Source organism: Trichosurus vulpecula, chromosome 3 (assembly GCF_011100635.1).
Source record: "Trichosurus vulpecula isolate mTriVul1 chromosome 3, mTriVul1.pri, whole genome shotgun sequence".
NCBI classification, from domain to species: Eukaryota; Metazoa; Chordata; class Mammalia; order Diprotodontia; family Phalangeridae; genus Trichosurus; species Trichosurus vulpecula.
Genome location: NC_050575.1, coordinates 400,458,764 through 400,480,128, shown reverse-complemented (window position 1 = coordinate 400,480,128; position 21,365 = coordinate 400,458,764). Strand labels below are relative to the sequence as shown.

At 41.8% G+C, this 21,365-nt stretch overlaps 1 protein-coding gene across 1 annotated transcript in view; it reads left to right on the top strand.

The window, feature by feature from the left end:
• DRC7 (dynein regulatory complex subunit 7) overlaps window positions 1–21,365 on the top strand; it is a 39,719-nt gene that overhangs the window by 16,666 nt on the left and 1,688 nt on the right. The window contains exons 8-16 of the mRNA XM_036752237.1: window positions 4,156–4,287; window positions 7,153–7,225; window positions 8,796–8,924; window positions 10,108–10,236; window positions 14,010–14,230; window positions 15,985–16,200; window positions 16,878–16,988; window positions 18,755–18,865; window positions 20,811–21,005. Coding sequence (XP_036608132.1) covers window positions 4,156–4,287; window positions 7,153–7,225; window positions 8,796–8,924; window positions 10,108–10,236; window positions 14,010–14,230; window positions 15,985–16,200; window positions 16,878–16,988; window positions 18,755–18,865; window positions 20,811–21,005 — 1,317 coding nt within the window. The remainder of the gene's footprint in view (window positions 1–4,155; window positions 4,288–7,152; window positions 7,226–8,795; window positions 8,925–10,107; window positions 10,237–14,009; window positions 14,231–15,984; window positions 16,201–16,877; window positions 16,989–18,754; window positions 18,866–20,810; window positions 21,006–21,365) is intronic.

The following is a 21,365-nucleotide window of genomic DNA, read 5'->3' as shown; positions in this document are numbered from 1 at the left end:
TTCTAAATCATGCACTCATTTTGAGCTTATCTTGATATACAGTGTGAAATGTTGGTCCATCCCTAGTTTCTGTCAGACTTCTTTCCAGTTTTCCCAACAGTTTTTGTCAAATAATAAGTCCTTGCCCCAGTAGCTGTGATCTTTGAGTTTATCAAGTATTAACATTACTTTGCTTATTTGCTTCTATACATTGTGCACTGAATCAGTTCCTTTAATCAGCCACTCTTTTTCTTACCCAGTGCCTAATTGTTTTGATGATTACAGATGTGTAGCATAGTTTGAGATCATGCTAAGCCTCCTTTTTTCTCATTTTTAAAAATTTCCTTGATATTATTGGCCTTTTTTTCCCTTCTGATGAATTTTGTTTTTTTTCTAGCTCTATAAAATAATTATTTGATAGTTTGGTGGGTATGGCATGGAATAGGTAAATTAATTTATGCAATGTTATCATTTTTATTATATTGATTTGTCCTACCCATGAGCAATTCATGTTTTACCAGTTATTTAGATTTGCCATACACAGCTAAGAAATAGGTATACTCTCTTCCATTCCCATTCAATATTCTCCGGAGGTCTAACATATCTAACTTTTCTAAAATTCTATTAATCTTTTAAAATTTCTTTCTTTTTTATCTTATGATTAGACATATACAGGTCTGAGAGGGATAAATTGAGGTCCCCTCACTATTAAAATTTTACAATTTCCTCCTGTGATCCATTTAACTTTTGCTTTGAGAATATAGATGCTGTGCTATTTGATGCATATATTAATTCATTGTCTGTGGTACCTTTTGACAATGTGTAATTTCCCTATTTATCTCTTTTAATTAGTTCTATTTTTACTTTTGCTTTGTTTGAGATCTTGATTGCCACCTTCACTTTTTTTACTTCAGCTAAAGCACAACAGATTTTGTTTCAGCTCATTATTTTAACTCTACATGTATATTTATGTTTCAAGTATGTTTCTTGTATATAACATACTGCTAGATTCTTGTTTCCAATCCATTCGGCCATCCTATGCCATTTAATGGGTAAGTTCATTCCATTCACATTCACAGTTATGATTGCTGACTGTGTATTCCTCTCCATCTGATTGTCTTATATTTTTCTCCTTTTTACCCTGTGCCCTTGTTAAGAATTTGTTTTTACCTCTGACCACTGCCTCCACTAATCTACCCTCCCTTTTATCTATTCCTCCCCCCTTTCTCTCAACCTCTTCCCTTCCTACTTTCTTCCTGGGTAAAATAATTTTCTGTACCCAACTATATGTATATATGTATTCTTCCTTCCTTGAACCAATTCAGATGAGAGTAAGGTTCAAGTGTTGTGTCCCCCCCCCCCACCTTTAGCCCTTCCATTGTATAAACTCTGCCTTTTATATCCCATTTATGTGAGAAAATGTTAGCTGTTCTTTCTCTCTCTTTGACTTTTCCCAATATATTCCTCTTCCTCACCCTTAAATTCTTCTTTTGTGATGATCCAAACGTAGTAGAATCTCACCCAGACTCTCTATTTAAATTCCCTCTAAGACCCTAACTCTAATTGAGGATAAAGTTCTGAGAGGTAACATATAACATCTCCCCATATAAGAATTTAAACAGCTTAACCTTCTTTAGTCCTTTAGACTTCTCACTTATGTTTGCCTTTTTATGTTTCTCTTGAGTCTTGTCCTTGGATTCCAAATTTTCTACTCAGCCCTGGTCTTTTCATCAAGAGTGCTTGAAATTCCCCTATTTCTTTAAATACCCATTTTCTCTCCATAGAATTTGAGTTTCTTCTTGGTTGTAATCCTAGACCCTTTGCCTCTTGGAATATCACGTTGCAAGGTTTCCATCTCTTTATGGTGGTAGCTGCTAAATTTTGAGTGATCCTGACCATAGTTATACAGTACTTGAATTCTTTCTTTCTGGATGCTTTTGGTATTTCTTCCTTGACTTGGGAGCTCTGGATTTGAACTATAATATTCCAGAGAGTTCTCATTTTGGGGTTTTAGGAGAGAACCAGTGAATTCCTTTAATTTCTATTTTCCCCTCTTGTTCTAAGACATCTAAACATTTTTTTCCTATAATTTCTTAGAATGTGGTTGTGTAGGCTTTTTTTTCTGTTTATGACATTCAGTAGTCCAATAATTCTTAAATGATCCATTTGCTACCTATTTGCCTTTTTTCAGTCTTCTGACTTTGTTTTATTATTTCTTGATGTCTCATGGAGTCATTAGCATCCACTTGACCAATTATAATTTTTAAGGAGTACTTTCTTCAATGAGGTTTTATAACTCTTTTATCACTTGGCCAATTGATTTTTTAAGGAGCTATTTTAAGTAATTTTTGTGCCTCTTTTATCAAGCCATTAACTCTCTCTTCAAAACTTTCATGCAAAATTTTAATTTCTTTTCCAATTTTTTCTTCTACCACCCTTATGTGCGTCTTAAAATCTTTTTCTGCTCTTTTTTAAAATCTCTTTCCTTCACTCTTCTAGGAATACTTGTTGGTCTTATGTCCAATCTGCATTTTCTTTGAGATTTTACTTGTAGCTGTTTTCAAGTCATTGTCTACCTTCTGCTCTGGTGCTTCCTGACCTGGTGTTCAGTATCAGCCCCTGGTCAATGGGATGTTCCCTGCCACTGCTACCACCACTACCATGACCACAGGCAGCTGCCACTTCTACCTGCTGCTCTGCTGCTGCTGCAGCATTTTTTTCCTGACCAGTCCTCTCTCCACCATCCTTTATCTTCCTGAGCCACCCTGGGCTAGAAAAATGACTCAGTTTGACTGTTTATTGGATTTCCCAATAAGAAACTGGTCTGACATGTTTTCCAGGTGATTGTGGAGGAGGTGTGCTGGGTGAGCTAGGCAAATATGCTTCTTCTCATTCTACCATCTTGACTTCACCCCCTATCTAGGTGTGAATAATTCTTTAAATCTTACTGTAAACTGGATGACATATTTTCAAATATAATAATGAATACATATGTACACAGAACTCTTAACTGAAGCATTTTAGAGCTTCAGGACAGCTTGAAACCAAAAGCTTTTATATGCAGCTTTTTCTATAGCCTTTATGCTCTCTCTAAAAGGAGGAACCTTTAACATTCTGCTGTTTCAGAGTAAATGTCTCCTTTGGTCATCAAAATTCTCAGGCTAACAGTTTTTACTCCCCTCCCCCTTATAGAAAAGCTTCTGGTCTGCATAAAGTCTATATGATTGGGGTCTTGCCTTTACTGAGTTCCTTTCTCCCTTCCACTCTGCATCTTCCTTCCTGCCTTCCTTCCTTCCTCTTTTTTCTTTCTTTCTCTTTCTTTCTCTTTCTCTTTTTCTTTCTTCCTTCCTTCCTTTCTTCTTTCTTTCTTTCTTTCTTTCTTTCTTTCTTTCTTTCTTTCTTCCTTCCTTCCTTCCTTTCTTTTTCCCTCCCTCCCTTTCTTCCTCGCTTCCTTTCTCTCTTCCTTCTTCCTTCCTTCCTTCCTTTCTTTCCTTCCTTCCTTTCTTTCCTTCCTTCCTTCCTTCCTTCCTTCCTTCCTTCCTTCCTTCCTTCTTCCTTCCTTCCTTCTTTCTTTCTTTCTTTCTTTCTTTCTTTCTTTCTTTCTTTCTTTCTTTCTTTCTTTCTTTCTTTCTTTCTTCTCTCCCTCCCTCCCTCTCTCTGTCTCTCTCTCACACCCCTTCCATCTCTCTCTCCTCTCTCTGTGTCTCCCTCTCTCCTCTTTCTTTTTCTCATCTCTGTCTGTCTCTGTCTCTCTCTTTCCCCTCTCTCCATGTTCATTTTGCTGTGCATCACGCCACCCAGTTGCCTCTTTTAAACAAAGTCATCTCTTCATAAGAAGAACAAGGCAAAATAGCAGGGAATGTTGGTTAATGTACTTCTCTACTCAGAGCCTCAGTTTTGCCAACTGTAAAAGGAAGGACAGTTGGACTGACCTTTCTAGTTCTGGTATTTGATGTTCAGTAATTTCCTAACACTGTTGTCTCCTTTGTGCACTGCCTTGATTGCCCACATAGTTGCTCTGAGTAGCACTGAGCATGCTGAGAGTAGGGCATGTTCTGCCAGCCTCAGATTTTTTTATACCTCTGTTAAATAATCTTTTCATGTTCTATTTAGATATGTTTTGAAGAGTTAAGTCCTAACAGTTTGAGGTTGGTTAAATTTTTTTTTTCTTCTTAGGATCTCACCTTTGACCTGGGAGATCCTGTGCGGTGGGAATTCTTGCTTTTGGGAACTGAGAAGCCTTACCTATCCCTGCTTGAATCAGAGGAAGAAGAGGACCTTGGAGAGGATGATGATGTTGAAAATATGGTAAGCAGGCATGTGTGTGTGTGTGTGTGTGTTTTATCTATGTACATCCATATTATAGTCAGAGAAGAAAGTGGCCAATGGAATGTGGGTTCAAGTAAGTCAAGTCTGAGCCAACATCCCTCAATCTGAGTTTAGTGAACAAAACTTTAGCTAAAGATAACTAAAGATAGAAATAACACATCCTCAGAGATGGAAGAGAGTCATTTTACTTGTAGGGAAACTGAGGTCCAGAGAGGGAATATAAAGAACTTGCCCATAATTACACAGGTAGTAAGCGACAGCTGTGGCACTAGGATCCTGAGCCTCCTTGCAGCCAATCTAGGGCTCTTTTCACTATGCCAAGTGAAATTTAGGGTGGATAAAACTAGGAAGGTTGCAGATGAAGATGAGCCTTTTCATACAATTACCTACTCTAGTCATTCCAATAGTCCTTCAGCAACCCACCTAGTAAAGATCCTTCTTTGGCTAACATAGTAAGCACTTAATAAATGTTTGTTGATTCCATCTAATTGTTTCATTAAAACAATACCATATAAGTTGTCATTAATCTTGCATATGTTTTAGGTCTCTCTTGCCCCTACTCTTTGTTCCTTTTTATGTACCATGGTCTTGTCCTTTTTTCTCTGAATAGTAAGATCCAATTACTTCTTTTCTATGTGCCCATAGTGCTCCTTACAGGACATCCATCAAGTGAGATTTCATAGTATTTCCAACCTCAAATAGATAGATAGATAGATAGATAGATAGATAGATAGATAGATGGATAGATAGATAGATAGATGGATGGATGGATGGATAGATACATACATACATACACACACATACACACACAGAGACACATACATACAAACATAGACAAACAGATAGATTAGATAGATACATATATACATGCATGCATACACACGCAGAGAGATACATACATAGATACATAGACAGACAGTTAGATACATATGTACGCACATATGTACATACACATATGCACACAGATACATACATACATACATAGACAGATTAGATAGATAGATAGATAGATAGATAGATAGATAGATAGACAGATAGATAGATGAAAAGACAAACAGATCTATAGGGGCAGACAGGTAGAGAGACAGACTGATAGATACATTTAGATACATAGATACATAGAGAGCATTTATTATGTGCCTACTGTATGCCAGGTTCTGTGCTAAGTATTGGGGATACAAATACAAGCCAGACAGTTCCTGCCTCTGAGGACCTTACATTCTAACGATGGAAGAGGACACATAAAAGGGAATTGAAAAACAATGAGTGGAGGGTGGGAGGAAGTTCTTCAGAGACAGGCCATGGTTGGACATGCCCAGATCTTAATCACAGACAAGTCACTTAGGTACTCTAGGTTTCAGTTTCTTCATAAAATGAGTGGGGTTAAACCAACTGATCTCTCACGCCCCTTCCCTCTAAATCGTCTGAGTGTCAAATCTACTAAAATAGTTCAAGATTGGGGTTTCCAATTTTAGGTCAAGGCTGCCCCCTGCTGGCTGTAAGGTGTCATACATGTCAAACTATTTTTATGGTTTATTGTATCTCAATGGCAAGATCGTCCACTGCATTCCAGGCCATTTGGACTTCCATGACCCTGGAAGAGTGAACAACTCTGCCTCACTTAAATCCAATTCACTAGAAAGTCAGTACACATAATTGAATGACAAAGTCAATAGAGCTGGCTTTATAGACAGGAAGTCCGAGATTCAAGTACTACAATTCCCCTACATGCCTCAGGTTCCCCATCCCATTGAAATCACAAGTCTAGACCATTCCCTCCACTCCTACCCCTTAATTTGTCACCTTGATCAGGAGGAAAACTAAGGTTGGTGTGAATGGAATTACTGAAGCTTGGACTCATGATGGAGGACACAACTCGGGGTGAATGCCCCTGTACCGGGACCATAGATTTAGAGCTAGAAGAAACATTAGTGATATTCTGGACCAACTCTCTCATTCAACAGAACAGGAAATTGAGGCCTTTAAAAGTTAAGTGACTTAGGATCATAGATTGAGAACTCTAAAGATTTAGAAACTAACCCCCTCATTTTACAGATGGAGAAACTGGGGCCCAGTCAGGAACTTAATGATAATAGTTTCCATTTATCTAGTTTTTGAGGGTTAATTAGCTCTTATATACTTATGGGGGTGTAGGGGGGACAACCATCAGCTGCAAGATCACAAGGGCATGGATACATATAGGGTGGGCTCTTCACGAGCTGTGACCTTGGGTAAATCATTTTACTTCCAAATGTCCTCTGAGGACCCTTCCAGAGCTAGACTTATGATCCCTCTCTGACACTCAGTTTCTTCCTCTGTCAGATAAAAGAATTGGACTAGATCAGGGATTCTCAATATTTTTTGTGTCACAGAACATTGGAGAGTCCACTGAAGCATATGGACCCTTCTCAGGAGTGGGGGGGAAGGGAGAGTGACGCTCATATCCTTGCTCTGAGCGTCTTTATCCTTAACTGAAAAAGGATCTGCTGGGTCTGACATCACCCAGAAAGAGATCAACTATTTATCTATCTATCATGTTTTAAGATGCATTAAAATACATAGAAGTACAATGAAAACAATATATTGAAATACAGTTATCAAAAAAATTTTAAGTTCACACACTTAAGAGCCTCTAGATTGGATGATTTGTAAAATTCCTTCTAGCTCTGAATGCTTTGTTCCTAAGTTATTTCGCCTCCCTGGCATTGAGCTTCCTCATCTGCAAGACAAGCAGGACAGACTAGATGGTTTCTAAAGTCTCTTGCCCCTCTAAATTCTCTGAGCCTAAAAAAATCCACCCAACTTGAAGGCCACCATGGCTGAAATCACTTTCTTTCTCCATAGGACAAAGAAGATGAGGGAAAGAACTTTGATATGCCCTGTTCTTGGGTGGAACAGATTAGCATATCAGCAAAAGGTATTTGATTTTTCAGTGACTGGCTGGTTTTACTTCCTCAAACAAATTCAGTTGCCTGGCCTCCAACAAGGCATCTCTGTGGTTGCTACGGGTAATGTTGATCTGATTTCAGTCCTGTCCCCAGCTCCTCCTTTAAATCTAAAATCTGTTTCCCCTCTGTGTTTACTGTATCACCAGAAGGTACTTATTCCCCTCCCATGCCTGCCCATGGAAGAAATTGATGAAAATAATTTGGTTATCATGATTGAGAGTGATGGTCTCATTTTCGGTTATTGCCATTGAGAATTATGGTTACATCCTTGCCCCAAATATATCTGCCACCAACTGAAAATGGTTGTGGTGGGACCTGGGCGAGCCTAGTCTCAAGTCAGAAGCTAAGTGGCAGATGCTTTTCTAAATAGGGAGTCAGGAAGAGAGAGGCATGTACTGGTCTCTGTGGCTCCATATATAGACTAGTCGTGTATGAGTAGGATTGTGCCAAGACACCAAAGACTTCTCACGGCAGCTGGGACCTGAGGAATCAGGAAGAAGGAAACTTTGTAGGTGCTGAACCATCTCATCAGAAGTAGGAACCTTGCTAGGATGGCCCAATAAACAAGTGTTAGTTAGTGATAAGCACTAGGGAGACAAAGAGAGGCAAAAGCATGGTCCCTCTCCTCAAGGAGTTCACTAAAAAAGACAAAAGTCCGTATACAGGTATTAGTACATAATAAAATAAATGCCAGGTAGCCAAAGAGGAGCAGGCCCCAGTGGCTGGGGAAATCCAGAAGGGCCTCCTGCAGAAAGTGACTCTTAAGCTAAGGCTTGAAGGAAACCAGGGATTCTAAGGAGGAGATGAAGAGGGAGTGCATTCCAGGCATGAGCAATAGCTAGTGAAAGAGCAGGGAAATAGGAAATGTAGAATTCTGTTTAAAGAACAGCAAGTAGGTGTAGAAAGCATGAAGGGGAGTAAGGTGTGAGTATCTTGGAGAGGCAGGAAGGGACCTAACTTGGAAGAACATTAAATGCCAAGCAGAGAACTTCATATTTGATGCTAGAAGTATTATCCCCCCACAGTTTATTGAGTAGGAAGGGTATGATATGGTCAGCTGACCATCCAAGGGGCTTAAAACTGGAGACATCAAAATCAGAGTTGGTTTTTTTTCACTAGATAACAGCTAAATAGAGAGCCAGTTATGGAAAAGTATGGTGTGGGGAAGGGGAGAGGGGTTGGGAAAAGGAGATAAAAGAAATTCTTGCTATCATCAATAATACAATGAATTGTATTAACTGCATTTCATACATAAGCAAAAGAATACATAAGGCTGAATGGCAACAACTGAACCCTTTGAATTCTAGGATAAAGCTGATAGCACTTTCCATGGGTTCCTCATTGGCTGAACAAGATGGTGTCATCAAAGACCCTTCTTGCTCATTTTTTTCTTGTTCACCATCTGGATTCCTTTCCCAATTTTTTAACTGCTAAAATATCTTAGTCCCAGGAAGCTTGACTCTGGTTGAGGAGGGACACAGGGCTGGCCAAACTTCCCACTAAGATAAGTGAAGGTATCTTGCTTTCTCCTCTACTCAGATTTTGAGACCCGCTGTCCCCAAGGAAGGAAGGTGATCCAGTACAAGCAGGCCAAACTGGAGAAGTGGAGTCCATACCTGAATGGCAATGGGCTGGTGTCTCGCCTCACCGTCTACGAAGATGTGGACTGTGAGGAGTGGGGGTGGGGAGAGGGGAGGGGAACTGCCCACCGGCAAAGTGAGAAGCAAGGCCAAGGACAATGAGACTGTGGCTGCCTAAGCCTGTGGGAGGCAAGTGGACTCTGAAAATACTAGGATGCAGTCAAAGAACAAGCAAGCAAGCAAGCAACTCCACAAGCATTTATTAAGCACCTACTATGTGCCAGACACGGTGCTAAGCATTGGAGATACAAATAAAAGCAAGAAAAATAGTCCCTGACCTTAAGAAGCTCATGGGGGAGAAAACATAGGTAGATAGATAGACAGGTAGATAGACAGGTAGATGTGATAGATTGATCGATTGATCGATCGATAAATAGATAATGTGGATGGATGGATGGATGGATGGATGGATTTACAGATGGATGAATTTATAAATGGATGGATGGATAGACAGGTCTATTGATAGGGACAGATAGATAGATAGATAGATAGATAGACATACAAGTGATATTGATGAGACAGAAATGACAAGGTTTTGCAACTGATTGTCTGTGTTGACTGAGACCGAGACCAAGATGGAGAGACAACATAGGTTACTAGAAGGATGGTGAAAGTCTCAACAATAATAGAGGAGTTTGAATAGGAACAGTTTGGGAAGGGGGAGAGTAAGTTTTGTTTCAGACAGGTTGTGTGTCCATACAACGTCCAGTTTGAGAAGTACAAAATGTAGTTTGTGATGCAGGATAGGGTCTCAGGAGAGAGTCTAGGGCTGGAAATACATATCTTGAAGTCATTTGTATAGAGATGGTAATTAAATCTATGGGAGCTGATCAGGTCGCCAAGTTAGAAAGCATAGAGAAGCAGATCCAGGTCAAAGCCTTGGGGAACACCCACAGTTAGGGGACATTGGAAGATGAGCCAATAAGGGGTTAAGAAGGAGCAGACAAACAAGTAGAAGGAGAGCATTGGATCTAGAATCAAAAAAGACCCAAGTTTGAATCCTGCCTTTGACATTTACTAGCTTTGTGAATCCAAACAAGTCTTTTAACCTGTCAAAGCCTTGATTTCTTTATCTGTAAAATGGAAATAATATTAACAACAATAATACTTATTGTGGCTACCTCTTAAAGGTATTATAAGCATCAAATGAGATAATATGTGTGCTGCTTCTAAATCATATGTCACCTATTACTGTTATCCTCTCTGATCAGGTCGCAAGGCCGTGGAGGTGAAGGAGTGGTACAAGAATCGGGAAGACTTGTTAGAGATGAGACAAGTGGATAAAGTCTTGAATTTGACCACTGAATACTTCAAGCCAGGGCATTTCCTGGCCCTGCGAGGTACACAGCTCTCCTCAACCAGATCGGGACCCTTAGAAGCTCAAGGTTCATAGGTCATCCTCAAAGGTCATCCCATTTCTTTAAAATGTCCCTAACCTTAAGGGTCCAAGGATCCTCAAAGATGCAGATGGAGACCCAGTGAAAGAGACAAAGATAAAGAAAAGTAGAATATTTATAGGATTTTTAGAGATGGAAGGGACCTTAGTTATCATCTATTCCAACTTCCATATTATTACAAATGGGTAAACTGAGACCTATAGAGAAGTCAAGTCATACAAATATTAATTGGCAGAGCTGGGATTCAAACCCAGAGCTCCCAACTCCAAATCCTGTGCCTTCTGTACTCATCGTTTTACTGATCAAAGAGCACTTCCCCCTGACATCTCAAGTACTTGGCCCCTATTCCCAAAAATACATCCTAAGAATTGGACCCAGAGTAGGGTGTGTCAAATATAAACATTACCAAGCTAAGTCTAATTAACAAGCATTTATTAAGCAATCCTAAGCACCAGGCCCTATGCTAAGTGCTGGGAATGCCAATGTTAGCAGAAATACTCTCTCTGCTCTCTGAGAGTTTACATTCTGATGAGGGAAGAGAATAAATGAGGGGAAACTGAAAAGTAAAGAAAGTGCAAAGGTGCCTGGCTGGTAAAGATAGTGCGGAAAGCCAGCGGTGAAGCATGGAGAGGAAGGAAGAGGGCTCACTCACTCCCAGGGCTGGGTTTTATGGGCTTGAGTGGTGAGCAAAGAGGTGGAAACAAAGAATTGTGGAATCTCCAAGAGGTCATTTAATGCAAACTCCACCCCCATTCAGGAAGCCCCTCTAGAATATGGGGAAGGGGGGGGGGATTGGAACCTATCAGTCCTTTCTGCTTGAACACTTGGAGTGACAGGGAGCTCACTGGTTTTTGAGACATTGTTAGATAGCCTTCTTTATTAGGAATTCTTCCTAATATCTGCCTCTTAGTGTATTCTACACATTGGTGCCACTTCCGCTCTTTGGAGATAGCCAGAATAAATCTAATGTAATCCCTCTTCCAAATGGCCTCCTTTGGGTATATGAAGATGGCAAAAAAAGAGCCTCCTCTAAGAATTTTCTTCTAGAGATGTTAGTCTGATCCCAGATCATAGTACAATGGAAAGAGCATAGGATCTGACACCTGAAGACTTGATTTCAAACCCCAGCTCTGCTTCTTACCTACCTTCATGACCTTGGGCAAGTCTGTTCCTCTCTCTAGGACTCAGTTTCTTCATTTGTTGAACTAGATGCCCACTCTGGTCTCTTCCAACTCTAAAATCCCATGATCTTAGTTCCTCGTATGACAAAGTCTCAGGTCCCTTACCATCCCAGTGGATTTCCTCTAAATATGATCCAGTTTGTTAATATCCCTCCTAAAATGCATTTTTTAGAACTGGATATGGAATTCTAAATGTGGTCAAACCAAGACAGAAGAGTGGGACTTTCCATCCAGACATTAAATTCTCCATTAATTTGTTGTTGTCGTTGTTGGGTCATTTTAGTCATGTCTGACTGTTTGTGACCCCATTTTGGTGTTTTCTTGTGATACTGAACTGGTTTGCCATTTCCTCCTCCAGCTCATTTTTTACAGATGAGGAAACTGAGGCAAACAAGGTTAAGTGACTTGCCTAGGGTCACACAGGTAGTAAGTATCAGGCTGGATTTGAACTCATGAAGTTGAGTCTTCCTGATTCCAAGCCCAGTACTCTGTCCGTTGTCCACCTAGCTGCCCACTCTCCATTAATACATATACTCTATTATATACATTATTTGTAGCATAAAATATATACTCTGTTGATGTAACCTGATATCTCTTTAGCTCTTTTGACTGCTAGCTGCCACATTACACTGCTTATTCATTTTGAACTTGCTGTCTACTAAGACTCCCAGGTCTTTTCACTTGGAACTGCTAAGACAGGTCTTGTCTATTCTATAGTCTCATCTTGGCCTCAAGAATCTCTATCATTACCTGAGAAGCAGGGGTTCTTTTCCCGACCCATGAGCCAGATCTAATCCTGGGGTCCTGACCCAGCAATTTCATTGCTGAGAGGACACAGGGAACTGCGTGTTCCTGCCGTACCGCTTTGCTACTTTGGCCTCTCTTGGCCTGACTTGATGATATAACTCGTATCTAAGTATCTCCAAACATGGGTGACATGGTCCCCATCTCTCATATAGGCATTAATGCATATTAGATGTAGGACAGTCTTTACTTCACTCTATTGAAAATACACAATATACAAAGGACACAGAAATAACACAGAAGCAATACAGAAACACATAAAGGACTCAAACAGCCCGTTAGACTCCATCTGAAAGGTAAAGACTCTTTGGAGGATGCTAAACAAAAAAGTCCTCTTGCCACTGACTGTGCTGCTTTGCAACTCATAGCAATGGCAAGATGAGGTAACAAGGTGTAGCTGTCACAGCCACCATGACATGGTTCTAGTCATCCAACCCTGGGGGCCATGTTGGCAATCCTCTTCCTTCTCCTCAGTTGTGGAAACTTCTCCTTCTAGAAGACCAGTACTCAAGCTTTTGAACTCAGGATTTCTCCAACTTGGGGTTATTTACAAGACCACTCCTCAAATCTCCCCTTCCTCTCTACAGGAGTTTGGAGCTCACAAAATTGTCCATGAACCACCTTGGTCAAAACAGGCCTAGACAAGTTTACCTCTGCCATGTATTTCTGCTGCAAGTCCTCATTAACTGCCCTGGGGTAGGGAGTGTGACGATGAGGAGGAGAGTAACTCCTTACTGTTCCTCCCCACTCTACTCTCCCTCCTCCACCACCTTTAGCTGCATTCCACGAGACTATGCCAGGGGTATTGCAAAGAGTGAGTCTTGGGGAGGGCACTGCCAACTCATTTTGTACAGAACCAGAAAGGAGGTGTGGCTCTTCTATATGAGTCCACCCCCTTGACTCCCATCTGCCAATCATATGGGAAGCAGCCCCAGTTCCTGGGGACCAAATAGAAGAGTCCCCTGTGTTCTCTCCACAAGCATCAATGAAACAGGGCTATCCTCCATGGGGAGGTGCCCCTCAGATGCCTCCAAGCAAAGGACCATGCTTTATAATTTCATCAAGTGGGTCAGCAGAATCCTTGATCAGGCCCCTTTCCATATCTGTAGCCCCCAATCTCTCAATTCTGAGGTTAGTGCCTATCCCATGCAGATTTGGGTGCCTCCCTCTATCTTTAAAGACCTCCTAGGTATTTGAGTTCTGAATCTGATGCAATTGATCACTCAGAGATCAAGGTGGAAACAAGCAATTCATTTGATAATAATGTATTCAAATCCTTCCTCTTACCACCACCCCCAACAAGAAGTTTCCAGGGGAGTTAAAAAGAAGCTGTAGAATATAAATAACATAAAACCACCAGCAATAAGGTTAAAAACTGTCAGCAACAAAGTTCCCTGGAATCTTAGGAGCTCTCTGCCAAAGTTCAAAAACCTGCCTTGATGCTCTTCCGGTCTAGTGTGTAACAACTGGGCCCCAGATCAATCCCCGGGGGAGGGGGGCAAAGTTAACCCAAACTGGCCCAGGTTTGCACCAGAACTTTATCTTTGTTCACAGTCCCATTTGTGGTGTGGGACTTTGAAGGGAGTTAACTCAGCCCTCCCCAGGTCCGCCAGGATATCCTGGCCCACAGCACGAGGTCTTCCAAGCAATGGTCCTAGGAGGATGGGAACCATTACCTGGGCAAGAAGGCCTCTGACAGTGACTATGGCACATCTCACTCCCACCTTCTAGTGCACATCTACAAGACCATGATACCAGAAACAGACCGCACGATGGAATTCTACCATACGGCCAGAGTGGATGGCCTTGTGAAGAGATCTGAGACCCCCCGATCAATGACTGAGTACTATGAGGGGAGGCCAGATTTTCTTGCCTACCGACATGTTGAGTATGGTGTCCGGACCAAGAAATTTATCATCAACACTGCAGATACAAACCCTCGGCCCATGATGGTAGGAGCTTCCTTTAGGCCTGTAGCATGCTGCTGTCCCTTCCCTTTGAGCCTATCACATTGTTAATTATAAGGATAATGATGATCATTATAATGATCATTATATTGATAATATTAGCGCAGTGTAGTATGGTAGAGGGTGTTGGAAGATTTGAGTTGGAATCTTGGTTCTGCATCATACTAGCAATCTTGGGCAAAAAGTCACCCTTTCTGAGCCTTGGTTTCCTCATCTGCCAAAAATGCTTACATTAACCACATGAGATTCTAGATTTAGGGATCTTAAAGGGACCTTAAAAGTTGTCAAGTTCAACCTCCATTTTAAAGATGAGAAAATCAAGACCTAAAGAGGAAAGCTGGTTTGCCCAATGTGACATAGCTAGTGCGTAACAGCCCTCCAACTTGAGATCTATCTATCTGTCCGTTATTCCACCCTACTTTCATTTACTCCTACTGTATGTCTCTCATTGGTCATTGGACAAGAATATCATATTTGGCATATTGAAGCAGCTAGGGTGCACCATAGTACATAGAGCTCCAGGCCTGGAGTCAGGAAGACCTGAGTTCAAATGTGGTCTCAGACACTTACTAGCTGTGTGACCCTGGGCAAGTCACTTAACCCTGTTGCCCTCAGTTTCCTCATCTGTAAAATGAGTTGAAGAAGGGCATGGAAAACCACTCCAATATCTTTGCTAAGAATATCCCAAATGGGGTCACAAAGAGTAGGAGATGATTGAAACTGAATAACAATAGTAGTTAAACTAATGTTAATATAGTCAGTCTGAAAATTGTGGCTTACCCTCCATTTCCTTTTCTGCTACTTTGCTCCCATCATTGCAGAAGTCAAAGAGGGCCATGTGAGATTGGGGAGCCACCATTTTATATTCTTTCATTGTTTCATGGTCTACCATGGCCAAATAGCGTTACCAAATGACTAGCCTCCAGGTGAAGAATGATGCTTTTCCTTGGATGGTCTTTGGAAAGTAGACTGCATAGGGCTATTGTGATGAAGGTGCTTTATAAGATGCTGTAGACATGAGAGTGAGTGTCATTGTCAATATTATTATTAATAATAACAGGAGCTATAATTTATATAGCACTTTAAGATTTGCAAACTGCTATAAAAATATCTTTTTATCCTCACGATAGCTCTGGGAACAGAGTGCTAATCGTTATCATCAATGTTAAGTGTAAATTAAAATATGGCTCCTGACTTCACCACTTCACTTTGTCAGGCACTCACAAGCAGACAGGTTAAGGGAGTATGGTGATCTGGGCAACGATTAGGATTTTCTACCACCTGCCACTCTGACCCCTTAAACTACAATGACCCAAGCCATCTCTTGTTCAGTCATTTCAGTTGTGTCCAACTCTCAGTGACCTTATTTGGGGTTTTCTTGGCAAAGATACTGGAGTGGTTTGCCATTTCCTTCTTCAGCTGATACCTACCTTGACACAATCAATTTCTTCTCTCCACCTTTGACAAACGAAGAGGAGAGAAGAAAAAAAATGGGGGTGAGAAAAAGTCAAGGAAGAATAAAAGCAATGTGGCTTTTAAATAGCTGATTAGATTTTGACACTCCTTCTACTAAAGGGATTCCAGATCCCTATCCCTGAATCTTTCCTTCTCCCACAAACCCCAGGTCTCTTCCTCCAAGCATCGTCCCAAACATGTTGGAGGAATGCAGAGAAATCAGTGACAATTGCTCTGGCTACTGTCCTTTCCACAATTTCCCACCCTGAAGTTTCTTCCCCTAGAAAATCACAGAGCGATTCAATCGAAACCTTGCAAAGCTGGCAGATGATGATGTAGCTGAGCGCATATTTGTGGTCTCAGATGAGCGGATTCAACTTCGGTACCACTGTAGGACTGATTACATCACCACCTCAAAGCGGGAATTCCAAAAAAGGAATGATGTGGACAACAAAGGGAACAAGATCATCATGACTCCAGACATGTGTATTTCCTATGAGGTAGGGAAACAGGCAGACAGGTAGATAGGTAGACAGACAGAAGACAGGTAAGCAGACAGGCAGACAAACAGAAAGACAGGTAGGCAGACAGGTAGGCAGGCAGGCAAGCAGATCATAGCCTCCTTCTCTGGCCATTCTGTCTGGGCTAGCTCTCAAGTCTAAACAGAATCCTGAAGTTCAGACCCGACCACCTCATTCTGCCTTCTTTTTGGGGATGAGAGGAGGAATTATCTGCCCTTTTTCTCTTGCAGAGTAAAGCGCTTCAAAATCACAACCATGAAATAATATATTCACAGTTCCTCAACCTCTTGTCCTGTTCCTTTTCTCGAGGAGCTCAAGGACTGTAACCTAGATGATCTCACCCACCTTAATTTTAACCCAGCAAGAGACCAGTTAGGTAAGCCAGCCAGTCACCTCCATCTTAATGGGCATGCATTTTAATAGCGAGAGCTAGGGAGAGAAGGGATGGTGACAGTACAGTGGCATCTGCCTCCCTTAAGTTCATCCGAGGCATGCCCTGCTGGTGGTGTTACCATCTATGACCTCAGCAATGAGGATGGGCATGGGACATAAAGACACCAAGGTAGAGAGAGGCAGGGACTTAACTCAGAGCATATTCTAGGAGGAGCAGAGCTAGAATCTTGGTATCTCTTTCATCGCTATCACTGGGATTCCAGGTAGAACCCCGGGAACACACCAAGAAGCTGCTATTCCAATATGAGATGATGATGGACTTAAAGAATGAAGAGAAGATGTCCAAACACCAAGTGTGGGAGTCTGAAATGGAGGTAATGGTCCCTTATCTGGAAGGTGGTAAGGTGGCATTGGGGCTCATGAGGTCACATACTCAAAGAACCTCAGGATGTTAGGGCTAGAATATGCCATCATTGTTGTTCATCCTTCATTTTTTCAAAGGGGACAAATGACGTTGCAGATGATGTCTTGACTTCCTTGTGACTTGGATTTAAGTGAGGCAGAGTTGTGGACACCTGGGGAATGGCTATCTGGGGAAGCTTATGGACCCCATTTCAGAATGTTTTTGCCTACATTCCTAAGGGAAGAGAAAGCAAAATTTCATTTAGATGTGAAAATAAAGATGTAATTTCCCCCCAAGTTGACAGATCCCTCTGAAATCTGTGGACCTAAGGTTAAGAATTTAAAGGAAACCTTAACAGAGAATGACAGAGAATATTCTAGAAGGAACCTTTGAATACAGAATGTCAAATCTGAATACCATAAGACATAGAGCTGGAAGAGAATGTAAAAAGCACAGAAATACAAAATATTTGAAGTGGAAATGACTTTAGAAGTCACCTGGTACAACCAACCTACTTATGTTACAGAGGAAACCTAAGACCACAAGGGATGAAGTGATTTGCTCAATTTTACCCAGAAAGTAGTGGCAAGGCTAGGATTAGAATCCAGGACTCCTGATCCTCCATCTAGTATTTTACCATGACACTTTCTCATCTCTCCAGCTCTCCATCAGCCGTCCCCATACTCCTATTCTTCTCTGCTCCCTTGCACATCGACAGCTCATACCATTCAAAATAGCTCCCCTCATGGCCCCATCTACTCAATTCTCTGCCTCTACTCTGACCATATCAATTCATATATTTGAACCAGCTTCTCTCCTCTTTCCTGCTAAACTGTACTTCTAAATCACACCCCCAATGACTTCTCCTTCCAGAAGTTTTTCAGGGTTAACCAAAATGGCCACTTCTCAAAAAGAGGCCCTTCAGTCACTCTTGAGGTCACTGAATCAAAATGGCCCCAGAGATCTGATCAAGAAATATACCTACCTCCTCTCAACAGAGAAGTAGGGAGATTACTTAGGCAGAATTTCACATACGTTTTCAGATATATTTTTGCTTAGCCAATTTTTCTGAGTTACACTGGAGAGTTCAATTCCTCCTATGGGAGGATACAAGTGCGGAGCATTTCCAGAAATGTAAAAACCAAAGCATCAGTAAAACGTATTTTAAAAAAAATACTCTTCAGCTGCCTGTAGAAAAGTCAGTCACTCCCTACCCTACACAGAATGGTGGTGCTTTCTTCTGAAATACCATTGACATGACTGATTTATAAAGAGTTGCCTGGTATATAAACACATATACATATACACATACACACACATATACATATACACACACATATACATACATACATATATATATATATATATACACATATATATCATTGCCTGGTGGTATTATTGGAGAGTTGTCAATGGGGAATAGACTCTCCCTCTACAATTCTTTATCTTTCTGGGGGCACTAGCACCTGGAGAGTGACCATTCTATTTATCTGGTCTCTATGATAAGAAGCTTTAGGGTTAGGGTTATCATGGATGATGAGTCATAAGCCACAAACCACAGCAACCTTAGAGGAAGCCATCTCCCCATAACACCAAGCTACTTTCACAACAAAAGAGCACTAGGGGAGGATGTGACATGGTACCTAGCTGTGGTCTTCTCTCCATATCCTGATGAAACTTAGGTGAATAGAGAAGCCTGATCTGAATGTCTCAGCAGGTTTTGTGTTTCCAAAAAAGGTCCTAGAGATCCTGAAGGTCCGTGAGGAAGAGGAAGATACTCACAATCTGACCATCTCCATCTATGACACCAAAAGGAATGAGAAGAGCAAGGAGCAGCGTGAAGCCCTGGTAGGTGGTGGGCTGAGGGTGCCCGGGGTACCCTTCAACTTCCAGTGGAACTGGAAAATCGCCTTCATTGGTCACTTGCTCGTTCCATAGAACTGCTATTTCAGGAGTGATCAGGGACTATAAACCCCTAGTCTTCCAAATGTCCCTGAGGTCTATGCATCTAGCCATGGACCTGATTTGAACGTCAAACAATCATACTCCTACAATCAAAAGGGAGCCTAGGGGCCATCTTGTTTTTATAGTTGAGGAAAGTGAGGCACAAGGAGATAAAATGATTTTTCCCAGGGTAGTTAGCGTTTGAGACCTAGGGCCTATGATTATAAAGCCAGCACTCTCTCCACAGTACCTCCTGTTCCATAGTGAAAACAGATTCTTTTTCCCAGACATGTTCATCTTCCAATGACAAAGGGATCCAGTTTAAGACCCAACAGATCAACTGGAGCGGACATGGTCAGGCCAAAAAAAAAAAGGCAATTGGATTACCAGCCTACATAAACATCCTTAATACTGCCTAGGTTGGCAGAATACCATTCAATTGTCTGAAATCCTATTGGGGCTCTTTTGCCTTTCCTTATCTTCAGCCCAGCATTGGCAGTGCCCATCCAGATCCTCAGGATAGGACTGGCCTGACTAGCCACAACTTCTGCAAATTCATCAGGGAGGAGTTAGTTTAGATCTTCAGGTTCTAAGACAATGGAATGAGGGAGGGAGAATGCTGAATCTCTTAGAACTTAGAGATTTCCCCCAAATAGGCTACGTAGCTCTTGGGCTTGGCTAAGCAGGACAAGTGGACAAAGTCAATGGTTCTAAAATCATTGAGGACCATGGATCCATAGACTAATCTGGTTCTGTACAAACTGAAACAGCAACAGAGCCTACTAAACTGTATATAAGGATCCCTGCGGGCTATGTATTGACTTAGAAAACCTCATGTTAACCTTATCTATGTTTGATTGTATTTTTATTTATTTTGTCAAATATTTCTCAGTTATATTTTAACCTGTTTGGGCAGCACTTGGTAATGTTGTGATCACAATCCCCAGGCCATGGACAAGAAAGGATGGAATCCTTTGTGTCACTAGGTCCTATTTGCTGCCCTAATTGGGGTGAGAGGGGAACTACAACACACACAGAGATGCACACACAGACACCGAAATACACATATTCACTCAAAAATACACTCAGAGAGACACACACTGATGTACACCCAGAGAGAAAGGCACAGGACTCGAATTGATGGATGAATGAGCAGCCCAGGTTGACAGTTGTTTGTTATTAAATAACCACAGTGAAGCATCCATACCAGAAACAAAAGCAGAGAAACTACCAATAAACATTGATAGAACCAACTAGCCCAGGGTTAATCTCTGATACCAAGCAACGGAATGGGAATCAAGAGACTTGGAATCCAAGTCCAGCTCTGCCCCTGACTCTCTGGGTGATCATGTACAAGTCACTTCCACATGTCTGATCCTTAGCTTTTCCATCTATAAAACAAGGTTATTGAAATATTGAAGGGTAGCACAATACTCAAATGCTAGTCGGAAGACCTGAGTTCAAATCCCGGGTTCCTTCATATGCTTCTGTAGCAATTAACTCTGGCCTTATTCTCCCAGATTAAGCCCCACCCCCAAATGCTGCTTTTGTGACACTGGACAAGTTACCCAGAGTAAAAGGAGGGGGGTAGGCGAATGAACTAGATAGTGTGCTTTTTCATATATAAAGTTTCAGCATTCTTGATCCTAAGTTTCCATGCTTCTGTATGCTCTCAAAACCACTGGACCAGATGTGGAAAGGACAGCTCTTGGCTCTTTCAGGCCATGGGAGTCTTAGATTCCCATCCTGGCGGAGGAGCATCCCCACTTTCCTCCAAGGCATGTTTTCTTCTGGGCGGAACCCAACGGTACATCACCGGCTGAATATGTCTCCCTTTCTCACCATCCAGGAGCGGCAAGCCCAGGAGGAGCACATACGCCAGGTAGAGGCTGAGCTGGATTACTTGGCACCTTTCTTGGTCCAGCTCCCTCCTGGAGAGAAGTTGACCCGATGGCAGGCTTTACGCCTGAAAGATGAATGTCTCAATGACTTCAAGCAGCGGCTTATTGACAAGGCCAATCTCATCCAGGCCCGCTTTGAGAAGGTAGATCCTAATCGTATAGCCTTGGCTGAGTCTCTTCACCTGAGCACTGGACCTAGGGTCAAGAAGACCTGAGTTGAGAGAGAGAGAGAGATGGGGGGGGAATGAGAAAGAGAGGGTGGGGGGGATAAGAGAGAGTGGGAGGAGAGATAGACAGAGAGAGAGAGAGACAGAGAGAGAGACAGAGAGAGAGAGAGAGAGAGAGAGAGAGAGAGAGAGAAGAAAGAGGGCGAGAGAAGAAAGGGGGGACAGAGTGGGGGGATAGAAAGAGAGAAGGGGGGGTGGAGAGAGGGGAGAGAGAGAAGGAGAGGGAGAACACATTTATTAAGTGCTTACTATGCTAAACATGAGGAATACAAATAC